At 46.4% G+C, this 20,870-nt stretch overlaps 2 protein-coding genes across 3 annotated transcripts in view; one reads left to right on the top strand and one right to left on the bottom strand.

Annotated features, from left to right (window-relative positions):
* Dock1 (dedicator of cytokinesis 1) overlaps nucleotides 1-20,870 on the bottom strand; it is a 502,179-nt gene that overhangs the window by 241,044 nt on the left and 240,265 nt on the right. The window lies entirely within an intron of this gene.
* Nucleotides 1-20,870, top strand: part of Insyn2a (inhibitory synaptic factor 2A) — a 53,255-nt gene that overhangs the window by 7,366 nt on the left and 25,019 nt on the right. The window contains exon 2 of the mRNA XM_021168434.3: nucleotides 11,754-12,915. Coding sequence (XP_021024093.1) covers nucleotides 11,759-12,915 — 1,157 coding nt within the window. The 5' untranslated portion in view covers nucleotides 11,754-11,758. The remainder of the gene's footprint in view (nucleotides 1-11,753; nucleotides 12,916-20,870) is intronic.

A 20,870-nucleotide genomic window follows, 5' to 3' on the forward strand; every position in this document is an offset into this window, starting at 1 on the left:
CATGATCTTTATAAAAATAACATGGAGGTCTGAAATGGAGGCAAACTCAGAGCTATCACCTTGGTCTGCCCACTAGACTGACACTTCAGCTGTCTGTATGTGAAGAGCTGTATATCCCAGTTGCCTGCCTGGCCTCCGTTCTGCCCCAGAATCAAGGGTCAAGTTCTATTCTGGGTGGACAAAGGGTTGGTACGACTCTAATCAAGCTGCCAAAAACCTGACAGTGGGGCTCAAGGCTACCCAAGCTCTCTATATCTCCCTCAAGTGCAAAGCAACCAAGATATATCATAGTTCAACTGCCCATCATTACTGAGTGTTCCTTCCTGTCAGTATGTCCCTGTCACTGTCCACCAGTGTGTCTTTCCACTCCTTACTCTTTGTCCTTTTTAGGCCTGCCATCCCCACATTCATCTTAGTATATAACAGAAGAGGGAAATTATATAGTCCTAAGGAACCATGGTACTTAGTGAGTAAAAACGTATATCCACGGGTCATTTCCAGGGTATGGAAAATGAATGTGATTTTATCCAGTCCTTGATGTGCCTCTGGGCACTAAGGTCCACTGTTGTGTTTTGGACCCTACAATGTTGTTTGCCCCTCAAAGGCCAGCAGTATCGCCTCTATGGCTGGTTAAAGCCCAGGATTATGAAAGATGCTATGCTCTGAAATTTGTATATGAGTCGGAGCCATTGAGCTGTGTGAATTAAAATGATAATTTGGCAACTACTACATCACAGAAATCATGGGGGGGGGAGTATATTGTTAGCAAGTCAAATGTCTGCAAGGAATATGTCATCAAGTCCCTACTATGCATCACAATTAAACACAAAACTTGCCCCATTAGTAGGTCATCTCCTTATTCTTGTGAGCATACATGGCATCACTTTCTCTTGCATCAGTGGGGGTGGAGGGATGTTGCATAACTCCAGGTAGTGGCTTCTTCAAACTTAATGAAAACTTGTTCTTTCTCTTATTCCTGCCCAAGCTTTATTATACAGCCAAGATTCCCCTGGGAATGCAGACAGAATCCTTGGAAATCACTCATATTGCACACTCATCCTACAGCTCCTTGACCAGATCATGGAAAGGGCCACTGCTCCAGAGATGACGTATATGTATATTCAAATCAGTCAGCAAGTATTGAAGGATGGCAGGGCACAGGGCAGGGACATCACACATCCTTTACTGGGGCTTTGCCCAAAAACTTAGGGTTTAGGAGAAAGCACATTGGCTGCCTCCTGCATGCTTTCCAGTGCAATTGCCCACAATCCTGGAGTTACCAGGGACTCTCTCAGCAACCGGTCCCTTGTAACTCCAGGATGACACATTGCTGAGGATTATGTCTCATTGTTTCACAAGTACCAAGAAGCACGAAGCACGGTACCTGCTTACCTTGGACATGCAGATACCTGAAATTGCCAGAAGCAAGACGAGGTCTATGCCATCTAAGAGCCAGGAACCTTGAGTGGTGGCTGAGTTACAGCCCTGGAAAGTGAGCTAAGGGAAGGAGAGGTGCCCAGGAGGGATGGCCGCAGTGTGTTCGCAGGATGGTGTAGGAATGTGTGAATTTCAGTGTTGGGAATTCTTGGCAAGATGGAAGAGGAACAGGGTAGGAAAGAGTAAAGAAGGCTTTAAAGAAAACAAGACTTGCTGGACTTTGCTTAGAGGCTCCAGGAACAGAGATGGGAAGTAGAGACGGAAGGTAGACTTTGGGAAAGGCTCAAAGACTAAGATGAGGAGGGGAATAGTATGGAAAGGAAGTCAACTGGAGAAGCAATAGCAAAGAAACATAGATATTAGTGGGTGGTAACTTTTCGATAGGCAGCATGGAGTTGAAGTGATCATACTGTTAGCGGCACGGATTGCTGGAAGATGGTACAGCAATCCCAGTAGGAGGTGGAGCTTTGAACCCCTGCGTGCTTGGTCCAGAGGCTGCCTCTAAGACCAGTTGCCTTACTCCGAGTTCAGCTGAGGCAAGCATGGCAGTTGGGTTTCTAGGTTGAAGATGGACCACACTCACCACCTGACAAAAAGCACCACAGGACCTGCCCAGCGCGGCAGAGACGATGTGAAGGCTGATGCGCACAAGGGATATTCCTTCAATGTGGAAGACAGAATGCTAGAGGGATGTCTACAGTCTCAAGGTGTAAAGTAGCGGCTGGGTTTTTAATATGAATAAAGAAGATGACGTTAACGGTCAAGGCTGGTCAAGAAAGGAAATGAAGATTCGACTAGCCTGTATAGAATAGAAGAGCAAGTAACACCAGGATTCATGACAGATGGGATTTGCTTTAATAATAATAATAATAATAAAACAAAAACTATGACAACTATTGAGGTGACACAGTCTAAAAAGTATTCTCTATTTTCAGTTTCTCTATTCTCTCTCTTTCCCACTGCCAGACACAATACTTTCCTTTTCTGTATGCTTGTCTGAGAGAGGGTTTCTCTTTGTAGCCTAGGCTGTCTAAGAATGCAAGAGATCCACCTGCCTCTGACTCCCCAGTGACACCATGCCAAGCTTGCACTAATATTCGTAACACTGAAACTTTGCCCTTTGCACACCTGCAGTGTCCGTCATTCTGGTCAGAGTACACCTTCACTTTTGCATATTCCAAGCAATTAACTGTGTACCCTTAAAATGTGTGTGTGTGTGTGTGTGTGTGTGAGAGAGAGAGAGAGAGAGAGAGAGAGAGAGTATGTATGAGTGAGTGTGAGCATGCACACACATGTGTGTTTCTGGGATCAGCTATACATACAAGTATAAGCAAGCACCCAAATGTGGACACAAGGGGTCATCCTCGAGACCATCCACTTTGTTTTCTGAGATGTGGTTTCTAACTGGCCTGGAGCTCATCTATTAGGATAGGCCGTCCCTGTGCCCACTTGTCTCCACTTCTGCGGTGCTGGGATTAGAAACCCACACACCACTTCTGGGTTTTTACATTTGTTGTAAGGATCAAACTCAGGCCCTTGAAAGCACTTTACCAGCTGAGCCATCTCCCCAGCCCTTAAGTCTTGTTTAAACTGACAAAACAATCCCCAGGGCAGTGAGTAATTTCTGAGGTCACCCTTCTGTGCCATCAGCTTCAGAGGAAGGGAGACGGCTCCCCTGCTTTATATTGTGAATTATGCCAGATTAAAGCACCCCCTGTCATTTGTAGCCTACAAGCCAGAAGGCCTTCAGAATTCAGATCAGGGTATCTTTCCACATTAGACTTTGGCCAACAAAAACTATGAAGGCTGGCTAGGTCTCACACATACTACTGGCTCTGTACAGCCAATGGACCATCCACACGCATTCCCGGGGCAGGACATTTTCTCTGCATCCAGCAATCAGCTTATAAATAGAAGCCGATTATAAGAAGAACTCACGGCTCTTTCTTCTTGGCTAAGCTGCCGCTGCTGTGAACCGAGACCTATTCAACCCCTGGCCAAACCAAGGAGAATACAGCCGTGGAGAGGTGGGGATCCTTTAGAGGCTAAGAGATAGGGGCCTGTATGGACTTGCCAGAAAGACAGATTGTATCTTCAATTCTAAATGACTTCTCTTGTATGGGATGGTTACTTCTGCAAGGAAGTCCTGCCCTGCATGTCCCCGTGTGCTGTTCTTGGGTGACAGTGACAGGGAGCAGGAAAGCTTTTGCTTGCAAGATGCACTTTGAAGGAAAGGAAGGAAAAGTCTGCATTCCGCTTGGGAGTTCAAATCATGAGTGAAAACATGTTAAACCAGTTAAAAGGTGCACTGGGAAGAGGGTTTGATGGGTAAAGCACACGTGTGCAGCACAGCATGGAAGATCTGAGTTTTGATCCCCTACACCTGCGGGGTTGATTTTAGGTGTGGCAGTACAAGTCTGTAAATGGAGCCCTGTTTAAGGTGAGGCAGGTGGATCTGGGTCTTGCTGGCCAGCCAGTCCAGACTCAGTGAGAAACTCTGTCTAGGGAAAAGTAAGGTAGAAGAGAAACTTAGAAAACATCCGAACATCAACCTCTGCCTTCCACACAGGCCCATGAGATGACAACACAGGCACAATGTGTGTGCCTGCTCATTCACATGCACACATGCGCATGCTCTCGCGTGTGTATACACACACACACACACCTTCAAAAAAGCTTGGATTCAATACAATTAAAGGCAATGGACTCTCCAAGTCCATCCCAGTACACCTGCATCTATTTTTATGAGAAGAAGCCGCCCATCATATGACGTAAGAAGGGGAAGCTACCTCTTTCCTGGTGCACCAGCTTTTACAAACTCCAATCTCTGAGGAGCTCCAGGTGGCTATCTGATGAGCCCTTCATTATCTGGAACCTACACAGGGCAAGTAGGGTGCCTGCTATAGCAGCGAACTTTTGCCCACGAGCAGCATTCTGAACAACCACCCAAACTCTCAACTTCTCTGGGACTGGCATGCGTGCCCATGGGGGAGGTGCAGAGACAGGAAGATGGGTTCCTTTTACAAAGCTGATTGAACCTGGGTTGCAGAGTCAGAACCTGGTCTACCTAACTCTTTGGCAATGATTGATTGCCCAGCCGGTGTTGCAAATGCAGTGGGAGCAGGGTGGGGGTGGGGTGTTGTTTGTTGATCAACATAACACCCCATTCACAAACATCCTACAATTCTGCTGACCTTAATACTAACTCAGATTCCATTTGGATCATGGATAAGCAAAGGGTAATGTTTTTGATAGAACTTAAGCAAAGAGAGAGCTTCTTCTAAAGAGTGAAGGAAAGGGGGAAGTGGATAAACTGCTCGTTCTCTCTCTCTCTCTTTCATTCTTTCTCTCTCTTTTTTTTTTTTTTTTTTTTTCAAGACAGGGTTTCTCTGTATAGCCATAGCTGTTTTGGAACTCACTCTGTAGACCAGGCTGGTTTCGAACTCAGAAATCCGCCTGCCTCTGCATCCCAAGTGCTGGGATTAAAGGCGTGTGCCACCACTGCCCAGCTAAACTGTTCTTTAACCTGGGTCTCAATCTCTCTAATGCTGTGACCCTTTAATACAGTTCCTCGTGTGGTGATGTGCCCCAAACATAACAGTATTTTTGTTGCTGCTTCATAACTCTCATTTTGCTTCTGTTATGGATCACGTTTTCTCATGGTCTTAGGTGACCCCTGTGAAAGGGTCATTTAAACCCCCCCCCAAAGCGGTTGTGACCCATAGGTTGAAAACCACTGTTCCAAAGCCTCCACACCAAAGGAAAGTGTCCATGCCTGGATGAGGCACACAACGCATGCCTTTCTGCCCACTCACTGTGTACAGGACAGTGCGGGAGCATGCCAGCAATGGCTCATACTGTTGGTGTTGACTTTTCCAAGGCTTCTCTTAGTGAGGTATATATTCCAATGACACAGATAAGAACAGGTCAGAGTCCCAATTCAGACAGGTTTTATTCTGCTCAAAGCCTGCCTTTTATCAAAAACAAAACCAAACCCTATCCTCGGTGTTAAACAAGAAAGCCATCAGTTCATAATGGCCCAGGTTACCTTTGAATATTCTACTCAGCAAGAGAGGTAGTGAATGCATTTAGCTGGCATGTATGCCTAACACACTGGAGACCAGTCCCAGCATCACATGAACTAGGCACAACGACATATACCTAAAATCCTAGCACCAGAGAAGCAATTCAAGGTTACCCGACGATACATATAGCAAATTCAAAGCCAGCCTAGTAAGTGGGGAGGGATGGAGGGATGGAGGGAGGGAGGAAAGGAAAGAGGGACAGAGACATACAGAGACACAGAGAGAGAGACAGAGTGAGGAGGGGAGAGAGAAACAAAAGAAGAGAAGCTGTATGTGTCTTCCCTGATTTCCTTCCTCCCACAAACCAGGCTGCTGTCCCTGACACAGCCCCCTCACTTACTGTCCACCCTGGAAAGGCATCTGAATGTATTTAGAGTCATCCCTTTTCAGTCAAAGCTGTGGCCTCTGAAGAGTGAACGACTGTCTGGGAAAAAAAAGAGTGTCTCCCTCTTACATCTTAGTGTTACATTAAACTAGCCCATGTTCTGAGACACAGTCCTGCATCTCTCTCTCTCAACAGCTACCTCTGCCTCAGAGGAAGAAGTCAGGTTCAGGACTGTAAACTGGGTTTCCACATTAAAGCTTTCCCTGCAGAGGAGTCCCTGGAGTGAGAGACAGTCTACCTCCCTTCCCCACTGGGAGGATCCATGTTAAAGAACAGCTTATCCTCTTCCCCCTCTCCCCCACTCCTAGGAGCCTAATGCACAGGCGTTCCCATAGCATATGGAATAAAATGTTGACCCAATTAATCTTGAACTGCAGCCAGCATCTCTGGCTCCAAGGTGCCTCGACTGCAGGAAAGCCACTGGGAAACCAGCGCGGTCCTGTAGTTCCTCTCTACACTCGTGGGATGGCTTGCTGGCTTTTAGGCTATATACAGTGATGGAAGACCCCAAGGCTGGTAGTTTCCCCACAGTCCCACCTGTCAGAGGACCAATCAAGGCACACATACAATATCACAGGGACACATATGAATCCTGGGAAGTATGAGACATTTGGCGGTGGCAGAATAGAAGCATGTCTTTCCCATCAGCTGATGAAACCCCAGACTTCCTGGAGACTCTAATCACAGAGCTCAGGGCAAATCGATTTGATTATAAATTCAAACCAGTGGCAATTTCCTTCTTCGTAGTAATGAATACTGGCATGGTCTGTTAATTCTCCCGAGCCGTGTGAGCATGTCTGTACATACAAGTACTTATGTGGTGAGGATACACCTGGGCATACAAGCGCACGTGCGTGCACACACACACACACACACAATTATAACTTTAAAATTCAGCTCTCCATCAAAGGAGGAGATCAAAGAAGGCCTTTGGGGACTGCTGGTACCCCAACGTGATCCTTTCGGGGGGTTTCTCTGAGAGGGGGTTTACACTTACAAAAGCCTGCTGACAGGATGCTTAAATGGAAAAGTGTGGAGGCAGCATTGGGCCCTCTCCACTGTCACCCTCAAATCCACTGTGTCCCTCTCTACTGTCACCCTCAAATCAACTGTGTCCCTCTCCACTGTCACCCTCAAATCAACTGTGTCCCTCTCCACTGTCACCCTTAAATCAACTGTGTCCCTCTCCACTGTCACCCTCAAATCAACTGTGTCCCTCTCCACTGTCACCCTCAAATCAACTGTGTCCCTCTCCACTGTCACCCTCAAATCAACATGGGAAAAACACTCTCCCTAAAGGCAATGCTTTAGTACAATAGCGACCACTTTGCTTTGTTTCTACCCAGGAAAACTTGGTAGGCCGTTTTCTTTCCCTTAACATTAGCTCCTGTTTTGTGGAGATAGTAAACCATCCTTATAATTACTATTTTAATGGTCACAGCGAGTGAGCATACACCATCATTTACTTGACTGTTTACCTATTGTTAGACTGTTAGTAACTTCCCTTTCTCACTCCTTCAAATTGAACTGAACATTTTTTTTTAATTCTGTGCTATTCATTTAAAACAGTACAGAGACGGATGACAGGGCATTGCTAATCTAAAACTACAGGGTTTATATATTTACAACTCATATTTGATTATGAAATTTAATTTGGGAGAGTAATTAAGACATTTGTATTCTACTCAGCTCCCCGGCATCTAGATCTGCCCGAGCTAGGCAAGCCCAACCATGACTTGCCACTTTCCAAAGCATTGCCCCATGCAATCCAATATATGTTATGGACTTCCACTGCTCTGCAGATAAGAGACTCACCCAAAGGTGCAAAACCTCTAGCTCTATGGTGTAACTTACCCCAGGAAGGCATTTTATAAACACTATTCAAGTCTCACAGTCGATTCAAACTTCAGAGCAACCCTTAGTTTATATACCAATGACAGGCACGGTCCAGGACTACTGGAGGTCTTCCATGATCCACAACTGATAAAGAATACTGGAATACCAGGAGAGTGACTCATTCATGTTTCAGATGCCTGATGCTTTATTATTGTTATTGTTGCTGTTGTTATTAAGAAAGGGCCTTACTAAGTATCACTGGCTAGCCCAAAACTTGTTATGTAGACTAGGCTGGTCTTAAACTTGCAGTGATCCTCCTGCCCCTGGCTCCTGCATGCTGGAGTTGCAGGGACATGCTACTATGCCTGGCTGAGCTGATACTTTTTGAAGTCCACTATGCCAAACGACAGATTTTTCTGCTCAGGGTATTTCTTCCATGACTGTTATTCAAAAGAACTCAGGGTGCAGACCACCAGCTGTGCCCTTCAGAGTCTCGACATATAGTCCCAGTCTAGCAATGGAGCATCACCAGCAGGCAAGGGAGGGACAAATGAGAAGATGGAAGGGAAAGGCACAGGCTGGCATTTGTTAGCACAAAGAATTGTACGCATGGTGTCTAGACTCTAGAGAGATGGCTCAGCAGTTAAGCCTATGTACTGATGTTGCAGATGACCCAAGCTTGATCAGCCTCTATGACAGGCAGCCAAAGTCCTCTCACTCCTGTTCCAGGGGGTCCCATTGCCTCGAACCTTTTTAAGCATCTCCACTCAAGTACACATACATGTAATTTTAAAAGACAATATAAATAAAATCTTCAAAGCTGCCCAGCAGGCACAAAGCTCTAGGGCGAGCCTCCAGGACTGTCCTGTAACAGAAAACGACTTACTTATCGTTGTCACTGTTTTCACTAAAAGGAGAATTGTGCTTTACATACTTAGCAACTGGGTAAAGCATGAAGAGTTTTTTTTTTTTTTTTTTTTTTTTACTATTTTGCTTTTACCACCAGCAATTAATCCCTCTGATTTGTTTTATGAGTCTGATGGTTGGGTCTAGCACTCAGCAAACCAGTGGCGTGATGTAAGAAAATTATTTCAGTTCAGTTCCTGGCAAATCCTGATGATGAATAGTGAGGCAGGACAAACCTACTCAGACACACATTTTTCAGGACTGGCAGGGAAAAGGCTGAAAAATTACTAGTAAATTGCTTTTTGTAAAAATGCTCTCTCTTTCAAATCTCCCCGAGTCTGAAGGTCTCCTTCAGAATGATGGCACAATACATTCTGACACACCTAGATGGCAACAAAGCCAAAGAACAGACGCAAAAAAAAAAACAATGAGGGTTAGGATTTAATTTTCTTATTAAGTCCCCAGTTTCCAATACTCTTGCCCACATCAACTTCTTCTGAGTATGTGCCTTTTACCCACTGGGATAAGTGTCCCCGAAAGATAGCGATTATCTGTGCTGGCAGGCTTCCCTGCCCCACCCTCTAGGCATAATCCCCTCCTCCAATATATGAGCTTTGAAATTAATGTTATCATGTCTCTGGTCCATTCTATTCCTATTCCTCCTCTCTAAAACTGTCCCGAAGGTTGAGTTTCAGATTACAGAGGCCTACAGATATCCCCAGCACCTACTTAAAATCCTTGATTCTGAGGACATAACTGGGCCAGTGGCATCTGCCTTGGAAATATATGGTTGGAAAGGCTAATGCAGGATTGTCACAGTGGTGAAAGTCACTTGGCGACATTGCTGGTTGACACACTCAGAGGAAGACATGCTTCTCTTCTGTTTGGGAGAAGCAGAGAAGCCAGGACTACAGCTGCTGGCTGAGGCTGCTGAGAGTTCTGCACTGTACAGAGCCCTTCGAACATTAGCAGGTCATCTGCCTGATGGAACCCTGGAGCAGCCACAGAGTAACCCTGGTCTATAATCAGAGAATGCAGAGATGACTTTAGGGTATCCCCAGACATAACTACCCATTAGTTTTCAGCATTATCATAAAGAATTGGTCATTGGACTTGCCTCTGAGTCTTCCGTGCTGTAAACAACTGTGGGGTCTTGTAAGGTGGCAGAGACCAGTGTAGCCGAGGTGTAAACCACTGACGAAAAGGAATAGGTCATTTACTAACCCTAAGTCATGGGCTTGGGTTCTCTCTCTTCCTCTCCCTCGGCAAGCCACTATGCTTATTGGCTTAGAATACTGGCTAAGGGTTAATGACAGGAGAGGCATTAGATCTGTATGTTGGATATGTAGATCTGTTGGCAACACTGTGAACTCAGCGTTTGGTGAGACAGGGCCTTCCTGGGCTTTCTCACCTGCTGTATAAGCTTGAACAAGTGGCACACCATACCTCTGTGCCATAGGAATGGTGACACCAACTTCTGTCCTCATGTGCATTTGGCCTCTCTGCAAATATCTCCACTGCCATGGTATATCCCAAGAGTCTCCCCCAGGTCTCTAGGCAAGGCTCTTGCCTACACTACTACCCCTGTCACCATCACTACCGGGACAGCACTTCTGCATCAGTGCAGAGCTTGAGTTCTGTTGAACCTGGGCTGGATAACCAGTTTTTATTGACCTTGGCTCATCTCTGTGACTTTGCATCCCTGGACACTTGGGCTTTAACACCTGAACCTCTCGTATACACCCACACCCATCAAGCCGACAACTTTATCCTCAACTGTCAGGAGTCTGGCAAAAGCTACTTCACAAACAGCATATTTAGCTCTGTCTTCTGTTTGCTTTTGCTTTGTTAAACCCAGAATTGAACCGAAGGCCTCATATATAATATGAAAACATTTTACCACATTTTGAAACAAGGGTCCTTAAGCTGTCCTGGCTGCTCTTGAACTCACTCAGTAGCCAACTGAGCCTTGAACTTGTGATCTTCCTGCCTCAGCTTCCCACATAGCTGGAGTCAGAAGTTTGCACTGCCAGGACCAGCTTCCCTGTATCCCCTTGCTTCAAGTGCAGCTCCCAAGAAAGTTCTTCCGTATGCATTAAGCAGCTGCGAATCTGCTTATCTAATAAAGGGAAGGCACTTACCCTCCTGGTATTCCCCAGAGAATCATTGGCCACCTGCATCTCTTTAGCTGCATTTAATAGCTCAGCCCAAGATGAATCTTCATGATTAACAAAAAGCCTCCTGATTTTATTTTCTTTCAGCTTTTAAATGCTAGAACAAATACCATTGTTGTCCGCCACCCCCCCAGGGGTTGTGATCAAAACACAAAATTTTATTCTAGAATGAATAATTTATTTTTTAAAGTAATTTCCAAATACCATTCTCCATGAAATCATAGAAGAGAGATGGTATTGCTGTTTTTGTAGACTCAGGGAAACCCACGGAATGTTCATGACTGACTTTTCTGGAAGCCACACTCCCCACCATGACTTATCACCAGAGATATCCCTGTGCAGGAATATGGTTGACTCCCCGTAGAGTCCTTGTTGACTAACCCTAGTTCCTGCCTACAAGGGCATCCCTCTATGTCTGTCTGTCTGTCTGCTCAGACATACAGGGACCTAGAATATTCATTAAGTCTTTAAATCTGTTAGATTCCAGTAATAGATTAATCACGTCATCCTTTAAAAAAAATAGTAAAAATCCTAAACTAAATAAGTTGCATTTGGTAAACCATCTGCCTACGGAGCAGAGACACACATGTGAAAAGATAATTTGCAAATCTGACGCGGCAGAGTTGTTGGGCTGCTTGATGAATATAGTAACACAGGTTTGTCTAATGGGGAAACAAGCATTACTATCAAACGAAAACCAAGTGTATCCCACATGGAAAAAGTAAGCAGGCTTTAATATCGAGAAGCAGTTCATGCTGTGCCTGCCAGCAACTCTCCGCCTGTCTGATTTTCCTTAACATAAAGGCCGACCTCACCTGTTTAAAAATAATTAGGAAGCCGGCAGCTGTGATTTGGCTGGAAGTCCATTCGGCCTCGTTTGCATGTGTGCTTGTGACCCACTGATGCCTCTGTTGCTGTCTCTGCATGCAGGCACCATGGTCAGCAAGGACTCCGGCAGATGCATACTCACGACACCAGAGCGGGAAGTGGAGCCTGCCGCCTGCCTGGCCCTGGAGATGAGATATGCCCTCGACCCTAACCGGCAGATCAAAAAGCGAAACAAAGCTCTGCAGGTGCGCTTTAAGGATATCTGTGAGGCCCAGAATGAGCAGAGAGACACACAGTTGTCTTCCGGACCTCTGGGGGAGAAGCGAGAGGCCAAGGCTGTGTCCTGCAGGGTGGCCTATCGTAAGTATATGACAGTGCCCGCACGCCGATCCATTCCCAATGTCACCAAGAGCACCGGTGTGCAGACCTCACCAGACCTTCGCAAGTGTTACCAGACATTCCCGCTAGACCGCAAGAAAGGCAGTCTCAAAGGCCTGCCGGCTGCAGATGCCTTCAAAAGCCAGAACAATGGGTTTCTAGCAGATTCAAAAGAGAAGAGCGAGGCGGGACCCATGGAAGACCCTCGGCCTTGCAGCGCAGGAAGGATTCACAAGACCACCGCATTGGTTTTCCATTCCAATGAGCACGTGAACGCACTGGAGCAGCCTTCTGGGGTCAACTGTGCGGAGCTCTGTAAGTCTCCAGATGTGCTTGGCTACCCAGAGGCTGTTTTGCTGAACTCTCGGCCTCCCTCTGAGGAGCCCATCCACCAGCTGCAGGGGAGAGCTAAGCTTGACAGGGGCACCCTGGACTCAGAGGAGCCCGCTCCACTCACCCACGGAAGGGTGTTTAAAACCGAGGTCGCCACTGTGTATCCGCCTGCCATCAGTACCAGGGGCCCTGAGCCTGGCTTGTCAAACTCTGCTGCTGCCAGCCAATGGTCTCTCTGCCCTGCAGATGAGGAGCAGAGGCGAGCCGCCCATCTCAATGGGCTGCAGGCATCCACAGGCTCTGCTGTGGCCTGCTCAACCCCGGTGCAGTACCTGTCCCCAGAATGTAGCGAACAGCCCCTGCAGAACCAGCCTAGCCCCACAGCTGGGGTAGGGGATGAAGAACGCCAACAAATCGTGCCTCACACAGAGGTGGTAGACCTCAAGGCCCAGCTGCAGGTGATGGAGAACTTAATCAGCTCTAGCCAGGAGACCATCAAAGTGCTGCTGGGAGTTATTCAGGAGCTGGAGAAAGGAGAAGCCCATCGGGAAGGGTATGTATGGCCACTGCATCTTACTCCCTGTGGGCTCTCCACTTGCAGGCCCACCAGCAGCCCCGATGTCCCATCCCTAAGGAGTCTAATGCCGGTGTTTTTTGTGTCAGGGCTGCAGTCTGAAGAGCTAGCACGGTTACAAGGGTCACAGGTGTGTTGAAGGCCAGGCTTCCTGGCACACTCGCCTCTGATATTCATTTGTTGGTTAGTATTTACCCATCTGGCCTTGGGTTTCAATCTCTCTCTGTCTATTCAGGGAGCGGATGGGTCTTCCTTGTGATCTTTTCAGATTGATGTTTTCTAGTCTTGATGAATTGTAATGTGCACGCTGGCTCAAAATATTTAAATAAGAGGCCACTTGCCCCTTAGGAGTCCCATTATAGAAGACAGCATTAGAACAAATCAGACAGCATCGGGAAAAGGAAACACTAGCGACTGATAAATGATGTCATTGGGATGGGCATTCTGGACCATGTCTCCAGTAATAGACAGTCTTTGGTTTTCATTCTTTTTCAGAAGCACACAGAGGCAGAGCCCCTCTGTAGACAAGCCCGATCTGTAGGTGATTAGGAGGCACCCGCACCCATGAGTTGTTCTGGGTGTTCATTTGGACTACAAAACAGTCCAGAAATCAAAAGGGCTTGTTGGACATGACCAGCTGCTGATCATCTAAGTTAGAAAACACATCTCGCCCAGCCCTCACTGTCGGCGAGGCTGGCAGAGCTGGTTCTGTGCATCTTCAAACAGTGGCCATGGCTCACCAACCTTTTTCTGATTGGCCAAGCCTTCTCTTGTACAGCCCTTTGGAGCATCTAACCCACCCTATGTTCTGGAGGTTGGATGTGAGGCTGCATTTTCTTGTCTATGTAGCTGGTCCCCTTTATTCTGTGGGTGAAGTGAGCTATGAGTGGTGTGACAAACAGAAACCAGGTAATGCATTGTCACTGTAGCAGAACTCACTGGACTCAGAGGATTGCTGTGGTGGAATTAGACAGTGTTTGCTTTTTGCAAGTAGTGAAGAAGAAACAGCCTCTGCCTTCCAGGGCAGGAGGTAAAGCCAATGCAGTGGTTTCATTAGCAAGACACAGAGGTCAGCAGGAACCAATCCTAACCTTTGATATAGGTTGTAGTAACTGGATGTCATCAATACCGGGTGGAAAATGTTGAACTGGATAATGTCTGCGAGTGTCTAGTGTTGATCTCACTAAACAGTGGTTTTGCATAGGAGAAAGAGGGCCTGAGGAACACTTAGGGTCCCATATCTGAATACAGTGTTATAAATGCAACCTCATATGCTGAGCACAAAGGCTGCTACTCGCCACTGCCCTGGACACCCTGGGGACTCTTTGCTGAGCAGAGTGGCTGATAGCCACCTGTGCCTAATGAAACTCATAAACTCGAGTTAATTGCCGTTAGTTACACTTGACCATTCATTTCCCTACTCACACTGACCAGGACTTAAGAGCTTGATAGTGTCACTCAGAAGACAGAGAAAAGGTCTCCTGTCACAGAAAGCCTTCCACTCCAGTATCCCAAAGCTTGCCCAGAGTCCTAGCCAACTTAGGACTTGGCACCTTAAATCAAGGCCAAGGTCCCCTCCCTCACCTTTGAAACCTCTGCTTAGTTCTTCATCCATACAGAACAAGCCCAGGTTCTCAGTGCGGATCCACAGTGTGGTAACTTCTCATATCAGGTTCTAGAACACTCATTCGCATCTACCTTAGGGAGCTGACTGGCAAACATAACAGGGAATCAAGAAGTTTCAAAATCTAAAGTTACTTTACTTGGATGGTGGCCATTCCCACTCCAGGACCAAGATCATTAATTTAACTAATACTCAATTTTTCCACTTCCCTTGTCCATATGAGGATATCACAGAGGGAAGCAGCCTCTAGAGACAAAGCAGAAGCCGTGAGATGGAGGTTCCAAGGCGTCTCCAAAGGTTAAAGGGCCAGCCATAGCCAGTTCCACACTATGACACCTGTAATAGCTGTGGGGAAGGGTAGTATCTGCCCGTTTCCCTGGTGTAAATACTGCCTTGTGGGGCAAGTTCACCAGCTCCCAAATCCTGAGAATAAACATGCCCGCTTCTCCGATTACCCCAGCCAAACCCTGAATGATGACCCTGTGGTCCTGAGAAAAAGTTCTCAGGGTTTAAGGATTTGTATACCTCATGGAGGCTGGGGAGGATCGTGTCAGTTGCATCCCAAGTTAGAACATCAGGAGGTGCATTCTCCTCTATGCTCATTCATTTTTAGTCCATGAAAAGATTATATTTTATTTATTTCCCTCTGAGTGTGTTTGGCGGCACAAAATACAACCTGCAGCCATCACCTCTCTTTCCCCCACATGGCTCATGGAGATAGAAGTCCCACCTGGGCTTGGTGGCAGGTTCCTTTGCCCACTGAGCCATCTTGCCATCCACATATGTATCATTACATACTCACTTTCTGTGAAATGACAAATTATTAAAGAGTCCATTAAGCTAAAATATCCAAAGTTGTCCCTAGGAAATAGTCCCAAACCAATGGCTCATTGACTGTGAAAGAGGCTGATGAAGTGGGGGCCCAGTGTCAAGGCTTCTGCTTGCCTGTCTTGCCCAGTAAAGCACAGACTGGTTCTGGATAAGAAGTCACCAGTATTAAGAAGGAGCACCTAATGGAGGTGGGCCCACTGCAGCCATGACTGCATCTATGGGACATATCTTATACCCATAGTCCCATAATGCTTTCTGGGATAGAAATGAGCCTTTGGGAGTCATGGACCTTCTCTTGTGATGCCTGGACAGTGTAAGGGGAAAGTGATGATCTTTGAGCCTGACAAGTAGCCTCTACATATGGTGGACTGTACTTAATATGTCGTAATATCTTTGATGGGGTTTTTCTTTATCTAGTGGCTTTTTCTCTGTGGAGTGATATGTGCTTCACCAGACATGTGTGCCTTAAGACCCTTCCAAGTTGGTCTTACTACGAGACTCTCCCATTTATCTCATTTGCTCATAGGTGTGTCTGAAAGGCTTGTGCAGAGAAAGATCTCTTCATAGGTAACTGAGCTTCAATTGGGTCTTCATCCAAGCAGGAGTGGCAGAGACTTAAGTAAGGTTCGTAGGAAGCCCCCGTCTATAAGAGCTCACAATGGAGACAGGATATAAGGGCAGGACCTATGGACAGCATTTGAAAGGATGCCTTCTGTAAGGAAATGGTTGCGCAAAGATTTCCTCACAATCATGCTTTTGAGTCCCCCGTAAAACATTTGGGCAATTCACGCAACTCCCTCTGCTTTCTGCAGCACAGGCGGCATTTGCTCACACGGCTGGTGTGAATGCCAAGAATTACCCTGCCTATTTCAGTGTTCTCAGTATTATTCTGGTCTCTTCTCAGGAAGTGCTAGGTCACACAGGCTACCTGCATGACTGATGCTTTTGTTAAAGGTTGAGAACAGGGCAAGCGGGATATGGAATTAAAAACCCAACCAGTTCTTGAAACAGTGGAAATTCCCTGTAGCCACTCTGGGCTTCCTGAGTTGGGCAGTCACTGACCAGCTGCCTGATCACTGCCCAGGGCATTGCAGCACCAGCAGCACCCTGTGGGGAGACCGCTCCTCCTGCCTCTAAGCTAACCTATCCCAGACACTCTAAAGAAGTGGTTCTCAGGCTTCCTAATGTTGTGGTCCTTAAAATAGTTCCTCACGTTGGGCTGATCCCCAACCATAAGACTGTTTCCATTGCTACTTTATTTCTGTAATTTTACTGCTGCTATGAACTCTAATGTAAATATCAGATATGCAGAATATATCTGGTATGCAACCCCTGTAAAAGGGTCATTTGACACCCTCTCTAAAGGGTCCCGACTGATGGGTTGAGGACCATTTGATCCAGAAAATTAATATATTCGCTCCTAACAGCCCAACAATGCCTTCCAAGGCAGAGAAAACCAGAAACCCATGGGAGAAACCACATTCAAAGATGTTAACCATGAGGTCAAGATGAGCCCCGATTATAGCTTCTTCATTGACAGCCCCTCCAAGAATCTCTCTTAGGCTTAGGAAGTGAGGGGCACCCAGGGCATGCCAGGCCTTGCACCACAGATAATAATAGAAATAATAATAGGGAAGCAGACATAAAGTATGGGGCCTTTATGTCTATACTGACTCAGAAAACATGTGAGACCACAGATTAAAGGAAGACTTAAGCTAAGGTGTCTGACAGTTTATAAATTCCAGTCCCCCTGCCCCCCACCAGCCCCCCACCTTTCACTTCTCCCTCTTGCTCTGGCTACTTGTTCCAGCACCTGCTCACTCCAGCCCATAGGTTTTCTTTCTCTTTTTTTTTCTTTTTCTTTTTTTTTTTTATTTGTTTCTCATTACAGATAGTTGTGAGCTACCATGTGGTTGCTGGGATTTGAACTCATGACCTTTGGAAGAGCAGTCAGTGCTCTTAACCGCTGAATCATCTCACCAGCCCATAAATTTCAATTCCTAGGCAAGCGAACAGTTGCCTGTCAGTGAAATATCCTTCAGCCAGGTAAAAGGTGGCTTCTTGGTGGTTTGAGATTCAGTTCTCCCTATTTGGGGCACATAGTGGCTTAACTAACAATTTGTTTTACTTAAAAATTAAACACACACACACACACAAATCCAGTCATGGGAATGCCTCCAAGTTCAGGGCCTTGGTGAGGATAGCATTATCATGCTTTCAGGACTTGGGAGATTAAATAATAGAGTTAGCACACCTCATACAGTGACCTGTAGTAAAGTTTCCTGAAGTTGATTTATCATGTTAACATAAAACAATGGCAGTATCAACCATGTAAGAAAGAGTCTGTGCAGACAAACTGGTGAGAGGTGAGGACAGCAGTCCTAGGACCTGTGTCACCGGAGGACCTCAGAATCCCTTCCCATGGGGCAGAGCCAGCAATCATTGGGAGGTTCAGGGGCAGATTATCAGCTTTGGGACCCATATCCAGATGATTCTCATTCTATCTTTATCCTCAAAGCAGCCACAGGTGCTCCAAATATGAGCAGTCATGGTTATAGTGCAATGAGCATTTACACAGAGAGAGTGAGACCAGAGACTATGGGGTTGCCTATTAGATGGATAAGTGTTGGGACTACATCAGCTCAGTTGTCAGGCTAAAATTGGGTACAGGTAGTTTGTGTGTGACTATCATACAGAAGATGTGTAGTTCATTCCCACACTTGGAGGGCTTCTCCTAAGCATACCCTCAGTGGTGGATGCCAAGTTAGGCAGTGAGCACACTGAACTCAGGCCCCGCCTTTGCGGAGAACAATGACACTGCTGGCTACTACATTCAGTTTGGTTACGCATATTCTTTACCTTCCTCCAGCACGTATGACCCTCACCCAACCCCTGACGTTGAAATTGTGTGTGTGTGTAAGTGTGTAACACAAAACTGTAAATTGTATGGCAGCATCCTTATAGACATAAGAAAGGTTCCCAACTTTATGGGGAATAAAGGGCTTTTTTTTCCCCATTGATATGTTGATGCCAGATGGATAGAACTGTATACAGGCTCTTTCTCATGTCCTCATATTGACAGAACAGACATTTCAGAACCTGTGAGATGAGAAACCTGGAATTTTCTCTGACTACCCAGGCCCAAAGGGAATAAGTGCTGTGTCACAATAGTAGAAAAAAAAAATGGAGGGAGCCAGTTTACTCACTCAGGTTACAGACCAAGAGGATGGCAGGGGATTAGTATACCCACGGGATCTGTATACCCCGGTGGCAGCAGTGGCAGAGCCCTGATGCATCACAAAGCTTTTCTATTGCATCGAAGTTTCTGGCTCCCAGGTCCCTCTTCAGGAGTTTGGGCAAATCCAGGTCCAGTCAAGAGATCCCCTCCCACCCAGGCTACACACTGCCTACTGGATGAAGAGGTGCTCCTGCCAGAACCAACCCCACTGCATTAAGATCAAGGTCTCGAACCTGATTAGCTGGGAAAGGTCCCAAACAGAGGTGAGTGGGTGGAGGAGACAGTGTTTGACCGCCTCCCCCAGTGACCATGATCCCAAGAGCTACTCTTAGGGAATCTGCAAGTCCGAACAGTATCCTCCTCAGCTCGGGCAAGATGTTCCACAGGCAAGCAGGGCATTGTGAGCAGCGAGAGAGGCTGTGCTGAGCGACAAACCAGAGGCAGAAAGGTCCTTAATTCTGCCAAATGCTCTCCTGTCTCTTCAAATACTCTATTTGCAGGGGATGGAAATGTCAGCACTCCGTTTTCTAGTGTTCTTGATGAATGTGTCGTGGTGGCTCTCTGTACAGTTATTGTAACCCAAAACATTTTAAAGCAGTACAGCCAGCAGAGAGAGGTCAGCAGCCATTGTACTTACCCCACCCGCTCAGGAAATGGGCTTCGGCGGGACAGCAATGCAGAATGACCACGGCTCTGCAGTCAGCAGGTCCTGAGCACTGATATGGCCTCCTCTTGCTATTCAGCAGAGTCTCCAACCTGCTGGACCTCTGCCTCTGCCTTTGTAACTGAGACCTCTAAAATACCTTGCAGCCTGCAGACCTGCCTGCCCGGGGGACTTGAAAGACAGGTATGATGGTTCACACTTGGAATCTCAGCACTGCAGAGGCTGAGGTAGGATGACGTTGAGTTCAAGTCCAGTCTATGCTACAAGTCCAGTCTATACTCTGTTTCTGAAACACAGAAACCTATAGAAGAATCCCATACACAGAGGATGTGGACCTGCAGCCCCGGCTTTCCTGTAAAGTTAGTTTCTCTGTCAAATACCCTTGCAGGAGTAAGCCCCAGGTCAAGGCGGGTAGGCTAGAACATGTGGAATGTCTCCTCTGGCTTTGGTACATGGGTTAGATTATTCTGGAGGATGAAGAGGGGCTAAAGATTATAGACTCGAGGCACTGTCCTTCAAACTCTGCTTCTGGGGGAACCGCTGCCCTCGCTCAGAGGCACCAGGAGTTGAGATGAGTCCGGGAACTTGGACTTGTGTCCAGATCCACCTAGGTTTGGCTTTCTGACATACATTTTTCTGTCTGGAAGAAGGTTCCTTTCGGCCCTAAGAGCATGTTCTTGCAGAAACAGCTAGAAGTACTACAACTTCAGCAGCCATCTTAAAATACTCATAAGAAGTTACTGAGGAAAAAAAAAAAAAAGAAGTTACTGAGGGAAAGCCCTGACTACTGCTCAGCAGACACAGAGAACAATCTTTCCTTCCCTTCACTTGTCCTGACACCTCCCCAGTGCCTTTGCTTCCCAGGAGGCCTCAGGGGAGGGTGGCATTCTCGTAGAAGGCTTCAGGAAAACGTACTGTTTTTCTATTACAAGTCCAAAGCTTTTATTGACTTGTGATAAAGTCGTCACATTCCCACATTCGAGTGCATTTCTTAGTTTTGTGACGTTTGAGGCGGAAGTGTATGTCAGAGCCTCCCCGGCGCACGCGCTTTTATCTAACTCACAGGGTCACGGGGAGCGCCGCCTTTAACACTCACGTTTAGATAGCTCTGTAAATACTAGTTTGAAGTTCTTGGAACTTATAGGTTCTTCCCTTCTTAATATAAAAAAAAATAATAAAGCTAAATATATTTGTAGGTGTATAAAACACATTTGTCATTCTTGCTCTGGGCTTCGTGTAGGTATCATATATACCTGAAAATGGAATTTAAATAATCTTCCTGAGCAGAATGCCAAAGTAGCTTTCAAATATCTCCCCAGCCTTTCAAGTTGGCCACTGAATAGAAACCTCACCACTGAGCCACAAGGCAACTCTGAAACCCAGTTTGCAGATAAAATGAGCAATTCAAGGCATGACATGAACATTTATGAAATTTATGGATTTGTGTTCCAGAATTCAGATTAAAAAAAGGAAGAAGAAATGTGAGTTCTGGTTTTCAAATACTTTTTCAAACCTCATGCAATTTCTGCTAAGCAATGCAAAAATCTCTACACTCTACTTTCCACTGGGTCTGAGGC

The sequence above is a fragment of the Mus caroli genome, unplaced genomic scaffold (assembly GCF_978045245.1).
Source record: "Mus caroli unplaced genomic scaffold, Mus_caroli_1 scaffold_8, whole genome shotgun sequence".
Classification (NCBI taxonomy): Eukaryota; Metazoa; Chordata; class Mammalia; order Rodentia; family Muridae; genus Mus; species Mus caroli.